At 36.1% G+C, this 22,160-nt stretch overlaps 1 protein-coding gene across 1 annotated transcript in view; it reads left to right on the top strand.

The window, feature by feature from the left end:
• Window positions 1-22,160, top strand: part of FBXL17 (F-box and leucine-rich repeat protein 17) — a 533,407-nt gene that overhangs the window by 147,207 nt on the left and 364,040 nt on the right. Inside the window, exon 5 of the mRNA XM_012647377.1 lies at window positions 11,875-11,982. Within this exon, the coding sequence (XP_012502831.1) occupies window positions 11,875-11,982 (108 nt within the window). The remainder of the gene's footprint in view (window positions 1-11,874; window positions 11,983-22,160) is intronic.

Raw genomic sequence — 22,160 nt, 5'->3', positions numbered from 1 at the left:
GACCCTTGCCCAGAATCCATGTGGCTCTTCTAGTCTTGTGTATCTCACTGAACTGGAACAATTAGAAATTGTTGTATAAGTTCAGTGCAGAGCCTAGAATGAGCAGATTGCTTTATACTGGCTTTATTTTGCATTCAGATGATGAGGGTACCCTACAGACCAGTGGACAGTGGACAGTGGTCAGTGGACCACTTGGGCTGCAAGAGATGAAAAAATTAATGAAAGGTTGACATTCCTCCTGGAAAATACCCCAGAAAATACCCTCGCTATGCTCTTGATCCCTGTTGACCTTTTTCCTTGAGGGTGAAAAGAAAGCCTTGAATTGGTCCTGAGGTCTTGAGTGAGATTAGGTAGTCACCCTCCTAGCTCTCCCACATTAGTTTTTCAGTTCACTTCACACATATCAGTGAAGAATCAAAGTATTGCTGTTGCTTTGTTTGAAAATTTTGTCCTTAGCCTTGTGAAGCAATTTATCTATTCTTAGTCACTACTTCTTTGTGCCACTTGGGACCAGTAATATCAATAGTCCAATTTTTCTTGGCATTAAAAAAATATTTTTTCAATATTGAATTAACAAGCCTTTGACATACATCAAAACAGTACTTTGTTCACTCATTTTTATTCTTTGAGCTCCCATTATGTGTGAGGCCCTGTATCAAGCTGGATCTAGAGTAGTGAACAGGATACATGGAGAGATCATCTCATAGTGAACAAGGAGAGGGGAGAGTGGGATCAAAATGAGTTAGAAGAGATGGGGAGGAGTCAGATCATCCAGGGCCTTCTAGGTTATAGAAGGAGTTTGGATTTTATTCTGAGAGTGATTGGTGCCACTGGAAGATTTTGAATAGCAGACTGATGTGATCTGATTTGTGCTTTTTGAAAGATTGCTCTGGCTTGCTGGGTGGAGAACAGATTGATGGGTCAAGAGTGGCAGAAGGGGGTCCATTATGTAGGTTATTGAAGATATCCAGGGGAAGAATGACATATCTTGGACCATGATGGGGGCAGTAGAGATGGCAAAGAGATAACCCCACATGTACTCAAGACCATCTTCAGTACTGGTGTTTTGGAGGGTTCTGTTAGCCCTTGCTGTTAGATTTAGTCATGGGACTATTTCTGGGTTGATTCCATAAGAATCATTAAGAGAACTATTAAAAGTATAAATATCTGAGCCCTGAATTAATAGGTCTGGGGTGAAGTCTAGGGAAAACTTTTTTTTTTTTTAGTTTCTGATCAAGGTTGAGAAATACTGTTATATTGTTTGGTACACTCATGTAGGACTACACAGAATAGCTGTATAATGCCAATAGTATTAAAATGTTTGAAGATTGTTCTACCTTTTTAGAATTAATACTACGAATTTGTTTCCTCTTAAGATATGCTAGCAATTATTCCTGTAAGCTAATCTTTCAGCACAGTTTACAAAACTCCTCTCATTGAATCAATCTTATTCTGATAGATAAAGATAGATCGCTCTTCCCATGCTCTAAGGAAACTTCCAGTTTTAAAATAAGAATAAATTTCTTCTCTTTATTTAGAATCCTGAAATGTATATAAAAGCTTTTTCTGTCCTTACTTTTTTTTCTTTGTTAATTTTAATCCTTTCTAGATAAACATGCTTCCTCGGGTTCCAGTAACTACTTCTGTGGTTTTATAATTTACTACCATTAATTCAGCTTCTTCAACACCTCTGAATTAGATTACTCTAACCCACTACTATGCTTCCCTCTTTTGGGGGTGTTCTCAGGGTATACAAGACTATCAGAGCATCAGACTATACCTGTTCTATCTGTAGAGATAAAAGCAGTAACCAAAGGGTAGCACTTCTTTTAGAAAATTCCCTAAAAAATAGACCCATTGTGCCTGGATCTCTGGCACTCTACTTCTCTGGGGGTGAAGGGAAGGCCTAGAATTTGCTCTTACATTTGAGTGAGATTAGTACCATGAAAGGAATCACATCCTAATTGCTATAACATAAAGAGCATGGGTTTCAAAACCTGAAAGACCAATGTTTAAAACCTCCCTTTGCCACCTGCTAGTGGTTCGATTTGGGAGAAGTCAATCGATAATATCCTTATTTTAGTTGCCCTATTACATGGGGATAATAATGCCTCTCAGGACTATTATGAGGATCCCAGGTGATGAATAGAGAGGACTCAGTTGGGCACACGGTAAGGCCTTAGTAAATGTAGCTATTTTTATTGTCTGTTTCCTCTTCAACTCTGTTTTTATTGTCTATTTCCTCTTGAATTCAAACCTTGACTTAGTGTGATCTATGTGTAGAGACTCAGTCTAGGGTTTAGAAGTAAAGTGATCCACAATCCAGAATCACATTTATAAACAGTAACTCTCCAAGCAAAACTGGTGATGTATAATGCCCATCTTCTCTTAACTCCCTTCTAGACAAGAGTGTCTTAGTCACACATGGCCATTTCCACCACAATGGCTATTACAGGTGCCCCATGTGTTAGATTTTCTAAGCCTATTATTTCTGCCTCCTGTAGGACCTTCTCTCTTGTCCCTACATTTGATCTCACCTGAAACCACCCTCAAAAGATTTCTGATTGAGTGCAACCTTCAAGAACTTATGAGAACCAAAATCTTCCTCCTTTTCCGTTTTACAGCATGTGTTTCTGGTTTTCGTTTGCCTCAGGTTTAACTGCTAGTGAAGGCCCCCTTACGATTCTTGAACTGAAGCTCTACTAGGATCTTTATTTGTGCTTATATCATGCAGGCTTTTAATGGTGCTCTCAACTCTGTCACAACAGATATTCCTTATCACTAGTGCTTTCCTGGTGTAACACTCAACGCACCTACTTCCTTTACTTGCAGATGTAAAAGTGTAGCTTGGCTTTTAGAATGCCAGCCTAAGATGATCTTTCCCTGCCTCTGCCATGTGAATCATGTTGCATCTGAGCGTTGTCTTTCTCTTTGTCTCTACCGTAGCCTTGACTGGAAAGATCAAAATCTGTTTTGCAAGCTGATCGCATTCTTCCCTAATTTTCTGATGCTTCTTTCCAAATCCTGAGTCACATTTCTGTCTGCATACTAATTCTCACCTATTGCCTGAGTTTCCCACAGGCTGTGAGTAAGTATGATTCTTCAAGTCAAGGCATTCCAGGCTGGAGCTTCTAAAATTTTTGTATAATAGTCTTTTCAACAAAAGGTGCTAGGAAAATTGGAAATACCATATGTAAAAAATGAACCTTTACCCCTACTTCATACCATACATAACTCCAAGAACACAACAGACCTAAACGTTAGAACTAAGAAAACTATTAAGAAAATGAAAAGACAAGGCATAGAGTGGAAGGAAATATTTGTGAAACAAATATCTGATTTATGTTCAGAATGTATAAAGAATTCTTGCAACTTAATAAGACGACCCAATTTTTAAAAATGAACAAAAATTACACATATATAACTCAGCAGTTCCATTCATAGATATTTGTACTAAAGAAGGATGAAAATATATATCTGTACAAAATTTGTGAATGATCACAGCAGCATTATTTGTCAAACTGGAAACAATTCAAATATTTATCAGTTGGTAAACAGGTAAATGAGATGTCATATCCATAGAGTGGAATTCTACTCAGTGATAAAATGAACTACTAATACGTGTAATAGCATGGATGAACCTCAAAAATATTATGCTAGTGAAAGAAGCTAGAGACAAAAGACTCCTTATGATATAATTCTATTTATATGAAATTTCTAGAAAAGGTAACAGTATAGAGATAGAATGTAGATCAGTTGTCTCCTGGGGGTGGGAAATGTGATTGACTGCATAAGAGCATAAAGAATAAGGAGAATTTTGAGAGTAGTGCAATGCAGATGTTCAAAAACTGGATTGTGGTAATGGTTGCATAACTATTAAAACTCAGTGAACTATACTTTTAAAATTGACAGGTTTTATGGTACATAAATTGTACCTCAATAAAGCTGTTAAAAAATCCTCCATAGTGCTTGGGTTATGACATAGCTGTTCAGTTTTTGCTTCATCTCATCCCTAGAAGATGACATAGTCCTTCATCACTTGATCAATATTTTTCAAGCTTTAAGGTGCATAAGAATCACCTGACGATCGTTAAAATGCAGATTAGGATTCAGTAGGTCTGTGCCAGGGCCTAAGACTTTGTATTTTTAACAAGCTCCAAGGTGATGCTAATGCTACTGGTCTGAGACCCACACTTTGAACAGAAGGCCTTAGAATTCATTCATAACCCAGCCTGCACATTAGAATCTCCTGGGGAGCTTTTAAAATAAAATTGGTGCAGATCTCCACCAAAAAATTAAGTCAGAAAGCTCCTCCACTTATTCTAGTGTGCAAACAGGTTAGGAACCTTGACAAAATGGGATACTTTCTACCATAATGAGTCAGTAGAAACTTTCACTTATGTCTCCCTCGCTCTTACCCCACAGTTTCGCTCATAACCTAGAGCCCCCAAATTATGACTGGGATCTCTCACAATAATCAGGAGAATAAACTAGCATGCTTTAACTACACTGTTTTTGAATATTCTCTTACACATATTAACCCCTTAGTCCTGGCTAAGAATCAGAATACAGAAAAAAGAGGAACCTGGGATGATTGTGATAGTAATAGTTGCAATCTATGGAGCATTTACAATGTGCCATACACTGTTTAAAACATTTAACCCTCATGTTTTAGCCTGTGAGGTAGGTACTGTTATTTTCTCCATATTACAGAAGGAATAAAGTATAGAGAGGTGAAAAGATATGTTCAAAATCACACAGTAAGTGGTCCAGCTGGGATTTGAAACTAGACAGTCAGACTCCAGGGTCCCAGAGGAGCTGACACCTACTAGTACCTGCCTCCTGCAATCTATAGTTGTGTTTCTGCCAGACATTCTGCCCCAAATCCCTAATGGACCTTCTATCTTTGGGAGTGGAGCCTGGACAGCAGCCAAGTCTTCAATGCTCTTTTATGAGTTTCCTAAACATACCTGAGCCTATTAAGAGTGTTTCTGTACCCTAACATCTTACTCTGGTCTTGCTTTCTAGGGCTCTGTTGATGTTCGAGGTTCTTCTGGGCTGTCTGATTGTTTGAGCTGAATGAGAAAGACCCACAAAGCGAGTTTTTAAGCCCCTTTTCTGAAAGCCCTGGCCTCTTGGACCTGAGTTTTCTTGTGTCCTTAATCCTTATCTGAGTTCCTCTTCCCTCCTCAAAGATGGATATAGAAAAGACTTGATGTTAGACTGAGATTGAGCAGGGTGTTTAACCATTTGACCATGTACTTAACCTCTGTTACCCTTTTTTGTTTTTAATAGCAACTCAGTTTCATTGAAGCTTCTGGCAATTTTAGTGCCTTAAATATTCTTTGTTAACATAATGCCTTCAGAAAGCTGAGTGTCAGGAAAGCCCATTTTTAATTTATGAATGGCACCCTTAGTCTTTATATGCTTAAACATACTTTACTTTTGAGGGCAGAATTAATCTTTTATCAGATGTACCATGGATGCTGTTGGTTTCATTATTTTAGGAAAATGTTCTTGTGATTGTTTTAGAATTAATGCTGCTCGCATACCTCTGTTTTCCGATATCTGTTCAGCATAGATAAGATGCAAAAGAGTCACCCATATTAAAGCTAATGCAAAAGAGATGTAAGTTGCTGTTTGAAAACTAACAAAGATGTTTTACTTGTTGATTTCCTCTTGACTGAGAGGAAAGTGAAACTGAAAATAAGCATATGATAGAGAATATTTGGACTTTCTTTTATAAGCTGCATCTTTGTGAAACCATGAAGAAAATTTTAGCATAATAACAAGAAGATAATTTTATACATAGAAATTTCTTGGTGGTAGGGGTGACAAAGGAGGAATTTTATTCTCCTATTCATTTAAAGCAGGCTTGGTTAGAAATACCAAACACTGTCAGTGTAATTTCTTTGCAGCACTGAAGCCTTAAGCTTTCACATACCTGAGAGACATGTGGGAGCTTGTTAAAAATACAGATCCTTGGACAAAATCAATGTACACAAATCAGTAGCATTTCTATATACTAATAACAGTCAAGCTGAGAGTCAAAAGACTCAGTACCATTCATAATAGCTACAAAGAAAATAAAATACTTAGGAATATACTTAACCAAGGAGGTGAAAGCTCTCTACATGGAGAACTATAATACACTGATGAAAGAAATTGCAGATGACACAGACAAATGGGAAGACCTCTCAAGCTCATGGATTGGTAGAATCAACATTATTAAAATATGCATACTGCCCAAAGTGACTTATAGATTCAATGCAATCCCCATCAAAATACCAAGATCACATTTTGCAGATCTAGACAAAATAATTCCATGCTTCGTTCGGAATAGCTGCCCCCCGCCCTCCAAAAAAAAGCCTGAATAGCCAAAGCAATCTTAAGCAAAGGAATAAATCTGGAGGTATCACAGTACCAGACTTCAAATTATGCTACAAGGCTATAGTAACCAAAACAGTATAAAAGTAGAGACATAGACCAATGAAACAGAATAGAGAACCCAGATATAAAACCATCTACCTATAGCCAACTGATCGTTGACAAAGCAGACAACAACATATACTGGGGAAAAGAAACCCTATTCAATAAATGGTGCTGGCGAACCTGGATAGCCACATGCAGAAGAATGAAACAGGACCCCTATCTGTCACCATATACAAAAATTAGTTCAAGATGAATAAAACACTTAAATGTAAGGCATGAAACCATAAAAATTCTAAAAGAAAATGTAGAAAAAACTCTTCTAGACATTGGCCTAGGCAAATAATTTATGACTAAGACACCAAAGGCAAATACAGCAACACAAAAAATAAATAAATTGGACTTGATTAAATTAAAAAGCTTTACACAGCAAGGGATGATCAACAAAGTAAATTGACGATCTACAGAATGGGAGAAAATATTCGCACACTATACATCTGATACAGAACTAATATCCAGAATCTACAAAGAACTGAAACAAATCAGCAAGAAAACAACAGACAACCCTATTAAAAAGTGGGCAAAAGATATAAATAGAAATTTTCCAAAAGATAGACAAATGTCCAATAGACATATGAAGAAGTGCTCAACATCACTAATCAGAGAAATGCAAGTTAAAACCACAATGAGATAATACCTTACGCCTGTCAGAATGGCCATTATTAAAAAGTCTAAAAACAGTAGATACTGGCTTGGATGCAGACATAAAGGAACACTTATACATGTTGCTGGGACTGCAAATTAATACAACCTCTATGGAAATAGTGTGGAGAATTTTCAAAGAAATAAATGTAGACTTACTATTCGATCCAACAATCCCACTACTGCGTATCTATCCAAAGGAAAAGAAATCATTTTTTTTTTTTTTGCCTGGGTTAGAGTGCAGTGGAGACATCATAGCTCACTGCAACTTAAAATTCCTCAGCTCAATTGGTTTTTCTGCCTCAGCCTCCTGAATAGCTGGGTCTACAGGTGTGCGCCACCACGCCTGGCTAATTTTTCCTATTTTTTATAGAGACCAGTTCTCTTGTTCAGGCTGGTCTTGAACTCCTGGCCTCAAGCAATCCTCTAGCCTTGGCCTCTCAGAGAGCTAGGATTATAGGTGTGGGCCATTGTACCTGGCCAAGAAGTCATTTTATCAAAAGGACACCCGCACTCGAAAGTTTATTGCAACACAATTCATAGTCGCAAAGATATGGAATCAACCTAAGTGCCCATCAATTCATGAGTGGATTAAGAAAATGCGATGTGTATATATATATACCATGGAGTACAACTCAGCCATATAAAGCTGCAGTCCCCAACCCCTGGGCCATGGACAGGTACTGGGCTGTCGCCTATTAGGAACTGGGCTGCACAGCAGGAGGTGAGAGGTGGGCAAGTGAGTGAAGCTTCATCTGTATTTATAGCTGCTGCCCATTGCTCGCATCACTGCCTGAGCTCCTCCTCCTGTCAGATCAGCAGTGGCATTAGATTCTGCATTATCATGAGTTGTATAATGATTTCATTATATATTACAATGTAATAACAATAGAAATAAAGTGCACAATAAATGTAATATGCTTGAATCATCCCGAAACCATCACCCCCCGCACCCCCACCATCCATGGAAAAATTGTCTTCCATGATACTGGTCCCTGGTGCCAAAAAGGTTGGGGACCACTGATATAAAGAAATGAAATAATGTCTTTTGCAGCAGCTTGGGTGGAACTAGAGACCTTTATCCTAAATGAAGTATCTCAGGAATGGAAAGACAAACACCACATGTACTCTCCAATAATTGGGAGCAAATTGATGGCACAGAGAGGCACAAGGATATGAAAGGTCATTGGAAATCAAGAAGGGAGGGAGAAGGAGGGAAGGGGTAAAAACTTACCTACTGGGTACGATGAACACTGTTTGGGTGATGGCCACAATAAAAGCACCGACTTAAGCATTATGAAAGGTATCCATGTAACAAAAACATTTGTACCCCCTTAATATTTTGAAATAATAAATAAATACAGATCCTTGGGCCCCATCCTTTTTAGCTCTGAGTTTTTAATAAACTCCTCAAGGGATTATAATAGATACTGTATTAGGGTTCCCCAGAGAAGCAAAACCATTAGGAGATTATCTGTTTAGCATCTGTCTATCTGTCTATTTGTCTTTTTATCTATCTATCAATCAAGAGATTATCGTAAGGAATTGGCTTACATGACTATGGAGACTGAGAAGTCCCAAGATCTGCAATCAGCAATCGGGAGACCCAGGAGAGCCAATGGTATATAGTTCCAGTCCAAGTCTGAAGGCCTGAGAACCAAGAGAGCCAGTGGTATAAATTCAAGTCCAAGTCTATGTCCAAAGGCAGGAGAAGACCCATGCCCCAGCTGGCAGACGGTTGGGCAGAGAGAACACAAATTTCTCTCTTACACAGACTTTCTGTTCTATTCAGACCTTCAGTGGATTGGATGAGGCCCATCCACACTGGGGAAGGCAATCTGCTTTATTCAGTCTACTGATTTAATTGTTAATCTCACCCAGAAACACTCTCACAGAGGCACTCAGAATAATGTTTAACTGAATATCTGGGTACCCCATGGTGTAGTCAAGTTGACACATAAGATTAACTATGACACACATCTAAGTTAAGAGTCATTCATGTAAAAATGTCCCTTCTTGTTTTTTTTAAAGAATTCATAACACTATATCAGAGAAAATAAAGCCCCTAGTATAATGCCATTTTAAAAAATCAATATGTTAAAATAATACATATATACCCTTGATCTAAAAATTAATAAAAAGAAGAATTAAAAAGTATGATGGAATGCATGGAGGGAGGGAAAGAAAAATCATTCATTTATTTATTTAAATATCCAATTTCTTCCTACTAAGTGCCAGGGACTGTTCTAGGTGCTGATGCTATGTGAGTGGGGCTGAGTAGTTGATCACCCTGGTTAGGATGGTCAGCTGTCACAGTTTACCTCCACTGAGGGATTTTCCAGGTTGTGGGACTTGCAGTGCTAGGAATGAGACTGTGCAAGGCAAACCAGACTGGCTTGTTAGTCTAGTAGAAGGGGAGACAATGAGTTATTCTAACAGGGGAAGACAGACAACAGACTAAAGTGAATAAGTATGTAATGTAATCAGGTGGTGATAAATGTTATGAAGAACATTGAAGCAGGGTAAGAGATGCAGTGACGAGGGAAGTTATTTGGTATGATTTTTAGCCAAGGTGGTCATTGAGAATCTCAGGAGGTGACAGTGAAGCAGAGACAAGAATGAAGTGGGTGAGCCATGTGACCATCTGAGGGGGATGCATTTGAGGCAGAGGGAAGAGCAAATACAATGACTCTGAGAAAGAGCTAGATGTGGCATGTTTGAGAAAGACTTTGAGACCACTTTGGCTGAACTAGAGAGTGACATTAATTAGATCTTGTGGCTGCTGCATGAAGAAAAAACAGTAGAGGAAGAAGAGTGGAATTAGGGGTGGCAATTAGGAGGCTCTTTCCGTAGTTCAGGTAGCAGATGGTACTGACCATGAATGGAGGTGGTAGTGGTGGCAGAGGTGAGAAGTAGCTAGATTTAGGATACATTTGGAAGAAGTGACAATGTTTCCTAATGGACTTTAGATGGTATTTAGAAAGAAAAAGGTTTGGCTTGAATATCTGGGTTGAATAGTGATGATATTCATGCAAATGTGAGCTCTGGGAAAAGCAAGCTCATTTTGGAATATAAAGATTTCTCCTCTGGACAATTTAAGTTTGAGATGTCCATAGGCATCCAGGGAGAATGCATAGGCAGTTTGGATGTGGAAGTTTGAAATAGAGTACAGAGGTTTGGGCTGGAGATACCAACATGAGACTCATTAATATATAGTTAATATTTAGAGCCTTTAGATTTGATCATGTAGGGAATGAAGAAAGACAGAAAAGAGAAATGAGCAAAGAACTGAGTTGAGTTGGTCTCAGCAAAGTGAATAAGAGCCAATAGTAGGGAAGAAGGAAATCCAGGAGAGTGTGGTGCCCTAGAAGCAAATCAACGAATTGTTTCAAGAAGAATCATCAACTGTGTCAGATGCTGCTGAAATGCTGTGATGAAAATTTAAATTGATCATTTAATTTGATAGGTTGGTGACAATTGAATAATAGGGAGAAAAACCTGATTAAAATGAGATCAAAAGAGAGTAGAAAATGTGTGTATCAGTTTGCTAGGGCTGCTGTGACAAAGTACCACAAACTGAGTGGCTTAAACAACAGAAGTTATCGTGTCACACTTGTAGAGGCTACAAATCCAGGATCAAGGTATTGACAAGGCCATGTTCCTTCTGAAGGCATGAGAGAAGATCTATTTCAGGCCTTTCTCATAGCTTCTGCTACTTTTTGGGTAATCTTTGGCATTCCTTGGCTTGTGGCAGCATAACTCCAATCTTCACATGGCATTCTGCCTGTGTGTCCAACTGTGTTCCAGTTTCCCCTTTTTATAAGAATACTAATTGTATTAGATTGAAGACCCACCTTACTCTAGTATGATTTCATCCTAACTTAACTATTTACATCTGTAATTGTCCCATTGCCAAATAAGGTCACAATTTGAGGTACTGGGGGTTAGGACTTCAAAATATGAATTATAGAGGGATACATTTTAACCCAAAACGATGTGATGTAGCCATACAATGGAATATTATTCAGCAATAAAAAGGAATAAGGTGCTGATACATGCTACAACATGGATGAACCTTGAAAGCATTATGCTAAGTGAAAAACACCAGTCATAAAAAGGTCACAAATTGTATGGTTCCATTTATATAAAATGTCCAGAATAAGTAAATCGACAGAGATAGAAAGTTGCCAGGGTTGGAGGTAGTGGGGAGTAGGGAGGTGACTGCTAATGGACATGGAGTTTCTTTCTAGGGGTGGTGAATATGTTCTGGAATTAGGTGTTGGTAATCATGCATAACTTTGTGAATATACTTAACTGTACTTTTTGGAAGGGCTAATTTTATGGTATGTGAATTAACTGTCAATAAAATATTTATGTACACATATACACATATATACATATATATAGAGAGAGAGAGAGTGAGAAGGAAGAGGGAGGGAGGAAGAAGAATGGGAGGGAAAAGGGGAAGGTGAAGAAGTGCAGATAGCCTGTAACAACATCTCTTTGAGGCATTTTCTGTGAAGAAGTACAAAACATGGGGTGAGGATAGATGTGGCTGTGGGATCAAGGAAGTGTTTTTTTAAAAATACACGAGATATTACAGCTTGTTTTTATGCTGATTCAAGATTTCTAATGGAAAGGGAAATAATGATGCAAAGTGAGGCCAAGGGAATTTGCAGGAGCCAAATCCTTGAGTTGACTGGAACATTACCTTGAATAATTTTCTTCATGGCTTTTCCCTAGGTGACAGATCAGTCGGTGAAAGCATTTGCTGAGCACTGTCCTGAGCTTCAGTATGTTGGCTTCATGGGTTGTTCGGTCACTTCTAAAGGCGTCATTCACCTAACCAAGGTAGGTACCATGGCTACATCTCCTTAGCATTTCTGAGTATCATTCAGGTGATGGGCCCTAGCCTTGCTAAATATACTTGTATAAGAAATAGACCATTATAGAAGTGTGTGTATCAGTTTGCTAGGGCTGCTGTGACAAAGTACCACAAACTGAGTGGCTTAAACAATAGAAATTAGAAGTTAGCTCTAATTATTTTAGAGCTCTGGAAAGCAGTAGAGATAACACATCAGTGAGAGATTACAAGGAACTGGCATTTGATCATAGCTAAAATATAACATTTCATCTATTTGGTATGTAAGTGAACTCTCTGAGCTATAAGGTAAATTTTTGACAGATATTCATCTCTCTTTTTACCTTACATATTCAGCTTAATGATATGCACTGACCATATTCACCTTATCAAACATAAAGTTAAAGTGAGTTTAAGGAAACAATACCAAACATCCTTTCTGAAATGAGACACTTATTTAAACAACAATCTTACTTTTTTGCTTTTTCATTGTTAATGACTATGAAATATATGCATTAAAGCAACTGATACATGTGACAAGAATCATTTAAATGTTAACTTAATGTATTTTGCTTAGGAGATATTTTGATTATATTTTAAATGCTCACTTATCACTGGGTCTTATGAGCATTTGGCTTTAAAAAGTGAATATGGTCAGTGCATATCATTAAGCTGAATATGTAAGATAAAAAGAGAGATGAATATCTGTCAAAAATTTACCTTATAGCTCAGAGAGTTCACTTACATACCAAATAGATGAAATCTTATATTTTAGCTATGATCAAATGCCAGTTCCTTGTAATCTCTCACTGATGTGTTATCTCTACTGCTTTCCAGAGCTCTAAAATAATTAGAACCTAATTCTTACATTTATGTTGTGGAAAAACTGGTTGCTATAAAATTTACCTATATATTATCTGAAATTTATTACTGCATAGATTTTAACTCTGTCCTATAGTACTTAGGAGAATGAGTGTTAGTCTTGCCTTTTCCAATTAATAGCTGAGTAACTGAAATTTTCCTTCACCCTGCCTTCATTTCACAACTATTAGAAAACTGCTGTATTGTCAGCAGAATGCTGAAACAAACCAGGTAATATCTCAGGTTTTTTGGGGCTTGAGCTCTTTTGGTCTCTTTGAGCTTACAGTTTAGTAGGAAATAATGTCTTTCTTTGCTTCCTAGGAAAAAGCAAGCAAATGTTTATGAATTACCTAGGACTATGGTGGGCTTGCACAGTGGCTAGGACCCTGGGCTCCATTGTCAGCTTGGGTTTTATTCTCAGCTTAGCCATGTATTAGCTAAGTGGTCAAATTATTTTTCAGGGTATTAAATAAGGTAATATATGTAAGGTGCTTGACTCAGTATTGAGACCATAGCAATTGCTAAGTAAATGTTAGCTATTAATATTACAATAGATGCTACAGTACCTAAATTGCTAGAGAATTAGTGCAAATTTGATTTTTAAAAAAATACAACCAAGAATGGAAAAACAAGCACCACATGTACTCACTATCTTGGTTTTAACTGATCAGTACTTAAGTGCACATATAGTAGTAACATTCATTGGGTGTCGAGCAGATGGGAGGGAGAAGGAGGGGATGAGTATATACACACCTAATGGGTGCAGTGTGCACCGTCTGGGGGATGGACATACTTGAAGCTCTGACTCAGGTGGGGTGAGGGCAATACACGTAACCTAAACATTTGTACCCCCATAATATGCCGGAATAAAAAATAAAAAGAATACAATCACTCTTCTAGTATCTCTGAAAGAGAGCCTGTGTTTATATTGTGTCTTAAATGACTGATCGGCTTTAATTGTATTATGAAGATCAGAGTCTAAAGCTAGAGAAGAGGATAGGCTTGTTATTCTCAATTATTGCTCTATCAGAACATTTCAGTGTAATCAGGATCATATGTAACCATAATTTTTTATTCATTTCCTGTAACCTTGGCCTGAACATCTTGGTAGATGAGTATTTTTCTAGTCACATCTAGTCCTGTTTATGGCGTAGAGTAAAAATGCCTTTGGATGAACAGATTGTGCACAACAAGTGTTGTAATGACCATATGTGGGGTTTTTATGATCACTTGAAATTGTACTCATTAAAGAAAAAACAAGACTTATTAGATCAGTAAGTGCTTCCCTAAGCATTTTGAGATGGCCAAAATTATGGTACACTGGTACTTAAAAGATCAGAATTATTCTCTGTGACAAAATAGCAGCTACAGCAAATATCTGCGTTGCGAGGCTCAATTTGCTGAGAAGGTTCTTCTGAAGATTACAAGCAAGGGTTGCTGGTTTGGCCTGTCAGCAGGTGGAATCTACTGGACTCACAGCTAGTCCACAAAGTTTTGAGAAACATTTTTATTCTTCAATAAAGTCTTTGTTTTAGTGAAAAGACTAGTTTGTACAACTAAGCAACTAATATTGCTTAGTTTTCTTGATTCAACTAAAGGCAACATAACATTTTAAACATACATGTGTTTTGCAAAGCTACTTTAATTGTTTTATCTCTTGAAAGCCAAGGGTAAAACTCAGGTTTTAATGAAATTATTTGCTTTTTGTTTTAGAATATTTGCATTCTGGTAGTGCTTTTATATCGATTACACAGACATGCACAACATGTTTGCAAATATATAAATACCCATAAAAAAGTTGTGTTTTCCTTATCATCATCATGGTACATAATTTTTAAATAAATGATTAGGGAGATGTGAGATACAGAGCATGGAGGCTATCAGCCTAAATGTGTTTACTTTTATATGATTTAGAAAATCTAACGCATGACTTTACTAAGTCTCTGGCTTTCTAAGTTTGCTAATAGAGGCAAGTGGCATAAAATCTCTGTGCCTTAATTTCCTATCTTTGAAATTATATGTGTAGATTAGATGATCTATCTCTAAATCTGGAGTTTTTTGTGCCCGAAAGAATCTTTGAATTTAGGAATCATTGGCTTAGAAGGAACTGTGAGGGACTCTTACTGAAACTAAGAAATATCAAGTCTTTAGTAAGTTAGACAGGAAAATTAGGGATTTATGACATCTTAGATTGTTAAACCAAGGGGAAAAAGACAGAGGATTGGGAATAGATGGAAGAAGACCAATATCCTATTACTGTGGTTCCTTGGATTTAATTTTATTTTGGTGTTCTCAGTCTTGACTGGACTATTGTTTACTTTGTAATATTTATTGATGATACACCCTTATTACTTGGATGGATCCTGCTAATATCAAACAATATTGGGATAGGAGGCCTTTTTTCTAAGCTGCTATGACTATGTAAATGAGAGTCCAGAAATAGCCAAGACTGAATGCACTATGTTTGGAAATGTAGAAATCCATATCTAGGAAGCAAAGATAAGAACTTTTGAGGTCTGCATTCAATAGGTAAGAGTGTTAGTGACTTATATGTGGCAAAACTGGGTCTCTTCCAACACAGGTGTGTTCTTCTCACTACAGTGTAGCTATTTATAAATATAAGATCTCTCTATCTTGCTCACTCTCTTATTTTTACAACAAGTTCAGCAAATGCAAATATGCAGTTAACCTTTAGTGTCTAGACTATGGTGCCTAAATTTGCCACTAAAGGGATGAAAAGGAACATGTTAAAGGACCCAAAAGTCAACATGAAGTGGCTTCCACTGATTTATATTGGGATAGTTTGGGCATCAAAAAGAAAAATGGGCCGGGTGTGATGGCTCATGCTTGTAATCCTAGCACTCTGGAAGGCCAAGGCAGGAGGCTTGCTTGAGGTCAGGAGTTCAAGACCAGCCTGAGCAAGAGTGAGAATCCATCTCTACTAAAAATAGAAAAATTAACCAGATGCAGTGGTGCATGCCTGTAATCCCAGCTACTTGGGAGGTGGGGGCAGAAGGATCGCTGGACCTCAGGAGTTTGAGGTTGCAGTGAGCTATGATGATGCCACTGCACTCTAGCTGGGGTGACATAGCGAGACTCTGTCTCAAAACAAAGAAAGAAAAAGATTTATTTATTTTTGTTGTTGCTGTGATTGCCTTTGTGGTCTTCTTCATAAATTCTTTCCCTAGGCCAATGTCTATAAGAGTTTTTCCAACATTTTCTTCTAGAATTCTTATAGTTTTGTGCCTTAGGTTTACGTTTGTTATCCACTGTGAGTTGATTTTCATGAGAGGTGAAAGGCGCGGATCCTGATTCAGTCTTCTACATGTAGCTATCCAATTTTCCCAGCACCATTTATTGAATAAGGATTCTTTTCCCCAGTGTATGTTTTTGTCTCCTTTGTCAAAGATTAGATAGCTATATCAAGATGGTTTTGTATCTGGGTTTTGAGTTCTATTCCATTGGTCTATGTCTCTGTTCTTGTGCCAGTACCATGCTGTTTTAGTTACTATAGCCTTGTAGTATAGCTTGAAGTCTGGTAAATTGAGGCCCTCCCCGGTTTGTTCTTTTTCTTAAGACTGCTTTTGCTATACAGGGTCTTCTCTGTTTCCATATGAAGCGTAGAATTATTTTTTCTAGATCTACAAAAAGTGATGTTGTTATTTTAATAGGGATTGCATTGAATATGTAGATAACTTCAGGTAGTATAGACATTTTAACAGTATTGATTCTGCTGACCCATGAGCATGGTATGGTTTTCCACCCGTTTACGTCCTCTGCTAAAAAAAAAAAAAAAGGAAAATGGCTGCAGGGGATTGAAGCAAATCAAATATATAAAAATGGTGGATTGAATATGTCAGTGTCTATACCACTAGACCAACAGAGCATTTTCTGGCTATAGGGTGCCTGATATTAATAATGTCTTGATTTTCCTTTGGGACTCAACTATATAGATTTTTTTCCCTCAGCAATAGGGGAAGTAGAGACGAAGTACATTGATGTCATTGCAATTATTGTTTTAAAAAATGAATTTATGAAAATAACAAAAAAAGGATGGGTTCACAATGATATAAAAAAAAAATAAAAACAAAACTGTACTTCTTCTTCCAGCTGCGGTGGAGTAACAAGGGCCAAATTTACTCTCTTCTCTGAGACAACCCCAAAAAACAGAAAGAAACATATGAAGGAATGGTTTTCAAGATACTGGATATCAGGCAATCAAGGAGAATGGTCCCAAAGATATGACAGGAGGAGCCCCATGATTGGCTCAGTTTAGTACATTGAAAAAGTTTCCAGATTGCAGCACAGGGAGGAATAACTCAGGCAAAACACAGCAGACGATCTGAGTTGACAAGACAGAACAGAAGGAATAAAATATTTATGAGTAAATTTAACCAAGGATGTCAAGCCTTCTACATTGAAACACACAAAACATTGCTGAAAGAAATTAAAGAAGATCTATATAATGAAAAGATATATACTGTTTGTGGATTGCAAGACTTAATATTGTTAAAATGGCAATACAATGCAAAGCACTTTATAGGTTCAATGGAATTCCTATAGAAATCTCAGTAGTCTTTTTTTTCAAAAATAGAATAGCTGATCATAAAATTATTAGTGAATTATAAGGGACCTCAAAAGCTATAATAATCTTGAAAAAGAAAAAAAATGTTGGAGCATTCATACTTTCCAATTTCAAAACGTACTACAGAGTTATAGGAATCCAAACTGTTTGGTACTGATTTAAGGGTAGACACACAGGTCAATGGAAGAGAATTGAAAGAGAAGTAAATTTATATATCTTTGTTCATCTAATTTTTAAGGGTGCTAAAACCATTCAGTAGGAAATGAAGATTCTCTTTAGCAACTAATGTCGGGACAATTGGGTAGCCACATGTAAAATAGTGAAATTAGACCCCTACCTCATATCATATACAAAAATGAACTAAAAAATAGATCAAAGACCTAAACGTAAGAGGTAAAACTGTAAAACTCTTAGAAGAAAACATAGGGACAGATCTTCATGACCGTGGATTTGGTAATGGATTCTTAGATGTGACACCAAAATCATGAACAACACAAGAAAAAACAGTTAAATTAGACTTCTTCACAATTAAAAACTTGTATACATCAAAGGATACTATCAAGAAAGTGAAGAAACAGTCTATAGAATGGGAGAAAATATTTGCAAATCACATATCCAGTGCATGTCTAGAATACATAAAGAACTCTTATATCTTAGCAGCAAAAATACAAACAACCTAATTTCAAAAATCTGCAAAAGACCTTAAGAGATATTTCTCCCAAGAAGATATACCTGGCTGCCAAGCACATGTAAAGGTGCTCAGCTTTATTAGTCATACAAATGACTGGGAAATGCAAATCAAAACCACAGTGAGGTACAACTTCACACCTACTAGGATGGCTATAATCAAAAGACAGACAATAGCAAGCATTGGCAAAGTTGTGGAAAAATTGGAACCCTAGTACACTGATAGTAGGGACGTAAAATGGTGTAGCTGCTGTAGAAAACAGTTTGGTAATTCCTCAAGAAGTTAAATTTTTGACCCGAAAATTTCAATCCTAATTATAGAACCCAATAATTAAAAACAAGTTTCACACAATAACCTGTACATCAATGCTTATAGCAGTAACATTCACAATATCCAAAATGTGGAAACAACCTGAATGCCTATCCTCTGATGAATGGATAAGCGAAATGCGTTATATCCATACAGTGGAATATTATTCAGCCATGAAAAGGAATGAAGTTCTGATACATCCTGTAACATGGGTAAACCTTGGAAGCACTATACTAAGTGAAAGAAGCTAGTCACAAAAGGCCATTTTTTGTATGATTTCATTTATATGACATGTCTAGAATAGGCACATATATACTGGGTTTCTTTTCGGTGTGATGAAAATGTTCTGAAATTAGATACTGGTGATGGTTGCATAAGTCAGTCAATATACTAAAAACCACTGCACTGTACACTTTATAAGGGTGATTTTTAGGGAAAATAAATTTTATCTCAATATAAAAAGTTCTAGAAGAACACACAGGAGAAAACTTCTGTGACTTTGGGTTAGGCAAAGATTTCTTAGATAGGATACCAAAAGCATGATCCAGATTAATAATCCAATTAATAAATTAATTAAAAATTAATAAATTGGACTTTATAAAAATTAAAATCTTCTGCTCTTTGACATATACAGTAATTACACCTTATCTGTGTGTGATACATTTCATGAGCCTCTGTGGATGCCTGAAACCACAGATAGTACCAAACTCTTTATATACTATGATTTTTCTTCCACATGTATACCTATGATAAAGTTTAATTTATAAATAGGCATAGTAAGAGATTAACAACAGTGACGAATAATAAAATAGAATAATTTAATGATATGCTATATTAAAAGTTATGTGAATATGGTCTTTCTTTTTTTTTTTCTCTCAAAATATCTTATTGTACTGTGCCATGGGTAACTCAAACCACAGAAAGCAAAAATGTGGGTAAGGATGGGACTTCTGTACTGTTAAGAATATAAGTCCCAGATTGGGACAAATATTTTCAAAACATACGTCTGATAAAGTACTTATGTCCAGAATATGTAAAGAATTCCCAAAACTAAATGGGAAGATAAAAACCCAATAAAGAATGAGCAAAAGGTATGAACAGACACTTTATAAGAGAAGATACATGGGTGGCAAATAAACAAATGAAAAGACGTTCAATATCATTAGGGATCAGGGGCATGTAGATTAAAACTTTAGCAAAATACCACTGCACACCAATTAGCTAGACTAAAATTCAAAATACTTGTCATATCAAGTGTTGGCATGGATGTTGAGGAACTGGAACCCTCATACATTTCTTGTGGGAATATAAAATGGTTCAACCACTTTGGTAGACACTTTAGTAATTTTCAAAGCCCTAAATGTATACCTGCTATATGATTCAGTCATTCCACAATTAGATGTTTACTCAAGATAAGTGAAAGTACATGTCCATACAAAGGCATGGATCCTTATAGCAGGCTTATTTATAATAGCCCTAAACTGGAAACAACCCAAGTGTCTGTCAGTAAGTGTATGTATAAATAATCTGGTATGTTTATACAATGGGATAACACATAACGTTTGAATGGAATGAATTATGGATACATAGTACAATATGGATTAATCTCAAAATAATATGAACAGCCAGACCAAAAAAAAAAAGAGTTTATTCCACACGTAAAATTTTGGGAAATGCAAATGATTGTATAGTTATAAAAAGAAAAATGATGGGGGAGGGGAGGGAGCAGAGAGGAACAAAAAGGAAGGGATATAAAGGAGTATGAAGCAACTAATGGGGGATGGTACATTTATTCATTGTATTGATTATGGTGAACATTTCCTGATATATACATGTGTCAGAACATCAAATTGTACACGTTATATATGTGCAATCTTTGGTATGTCAGCTTTCCTTAATAAAGCTGTTTTTTAAGAAAGTTCATTGGTCATTTTTAGAACTTGGTAAGGCAACAGCTCATTACTCTATAAATGAATGAACAAAGTGAGAATTATATATTTACCCTTTTTTTCTTTGTATGAACTGTATATAAAAGTAATCACATACTTCATAAAGGAAGGTTCTCCTATATAGAATTCTAGCTAATAAATGCAAGAGGAATATGGAAAATTATAATTTTGCAGGTACTATGAAATAATACATCTAGGCAGTGATTATCGATGAAAGCAAAAACTGTTAGAATGTGGATTGATATTCCCTTGTAGAAATTTTATAATGGAGGGAAGAAGCTGATACTATTTGACTCACTGATCAATCTTAGCATCAGGAAAAATGAGACACCCAGATCTTAAGTACTGCTGAGGTGATACAACAGCAAGTACACAGCATCACTTACGTAGCAGTCTTGCCTAAAAATGGAGCCTGACTCTCTAATTTGCCTCTCTGTATTTGCTTCTGTGGTTACCCTTTTCTAGGAAATAGTGGAATTAGAGCAATATGTTAAATGACACTACAAAAAGACAATCAGCTAAATCCAGATTTGTCTATGGCAAATGACCCAGTTTCTCCAAGGAAAAAACACTGTAGAAAAAAAATGGATGCATAATTATAGAAAAGACTTAAGACAAACAACTAAATGTAATGTGGAGATTTTTCTCTGGATCCTGACTGAAACAATGCAACATTAAGAATATATCTTTGAGACTATTGAGAAAACTTACATATGAGGTGGTTTGGGATGATAATAAGGGATTATTATTAATTTTGTCAGGGATGATAGTAACAAGTTCATTATATTTTAAAAACTTTATTAGTAAGAGATACACATTTGACTATTTACTGGTGGACTAACATAATATTAGGGATTTAGCTTAAAATGTTACAAAGGGGATAAAAAGAAGAAAAAGAAAAAATTAGTCCAATAAAGAAAACAAAAAATGACAAAATAATAATTGAACTAGGTTATAGGACATGAAGATTTATTATATTATTATCAATACTTTTGTTTATATTTAAAAATTTCCATGATAATAAAAAACTTTTGAAGCATCAAAAAGTTGAAAATGTTGGTGTTACTCTAACATGATACAATTATACAATTCAGTATTATATTTTTTCAAGAATATATGACACATAAAATGCTCAGGATAATAATGAATGATAATATGTATTAACATAGAATATTGATTTAAAAATCAATTGAATGGACCTGTAGAGTCCAAAATGTCAAAAATGGCAAGTTATTTTTGTATGGAGTTGGAGCGCAAGCCTCCGAAATGCCATAAATTCATCAGTTTAATGGCATAGATCCATTGTAAATTGATTCATATCAGATCAGTTTAAATGATTTAAATCAGTAGTCAAGAAGACCTATAATGACCATTAAGAAAGATGGTGAAGAATTTTTGCCAAAAGTTGATTATTATATACCATATAAAAATTTTATGTTTGTCTCAAGTTAGAGGTAGATACATATTTCCTTTTTAGATTGGTGATATATTTTAAAGTTGTGTTTATTAGTTAATAATGTTAATTCTGGTGGTACATCAGATCTTGTTGCTTCAGTTATTCAGTTTATAAACATTAATTGAATTCTTGGGATATGTTGGATATGAATTTGGTTAAGTTTTGTTGTTGATGTTGTTTTTAAAAGCAGAGTTCCTTAGGAAGGTAACAGGCAGCTAAACAAAACTTGTGATAGTTTCTTGGGCCATAATCACATTTAAAGAACTTTTTTAAAAACCACGTATTCTAAAAATGCCTATGGTTAAAAATATAAAATGTTT

This window comes from Propithecus coquereli, unplaced genomic scaffold (assembly GCF_000956105.1).
Source record: "Propithecus coquereli isolate 6110/MARCELLA unplaced genomic scaffold, Pcoq_1.0 Scaffold265, whole genome shotgun sequence".
Taxonomy (NCBI): Eukaryota; Metazoa; Chordata; class Mammalia; order Primates; family Indriidae; genus Propithecus; species Propithecus coquereli.
This window is presented reverse-complemented; position numbering and strand designations above follow the sequence as displayed.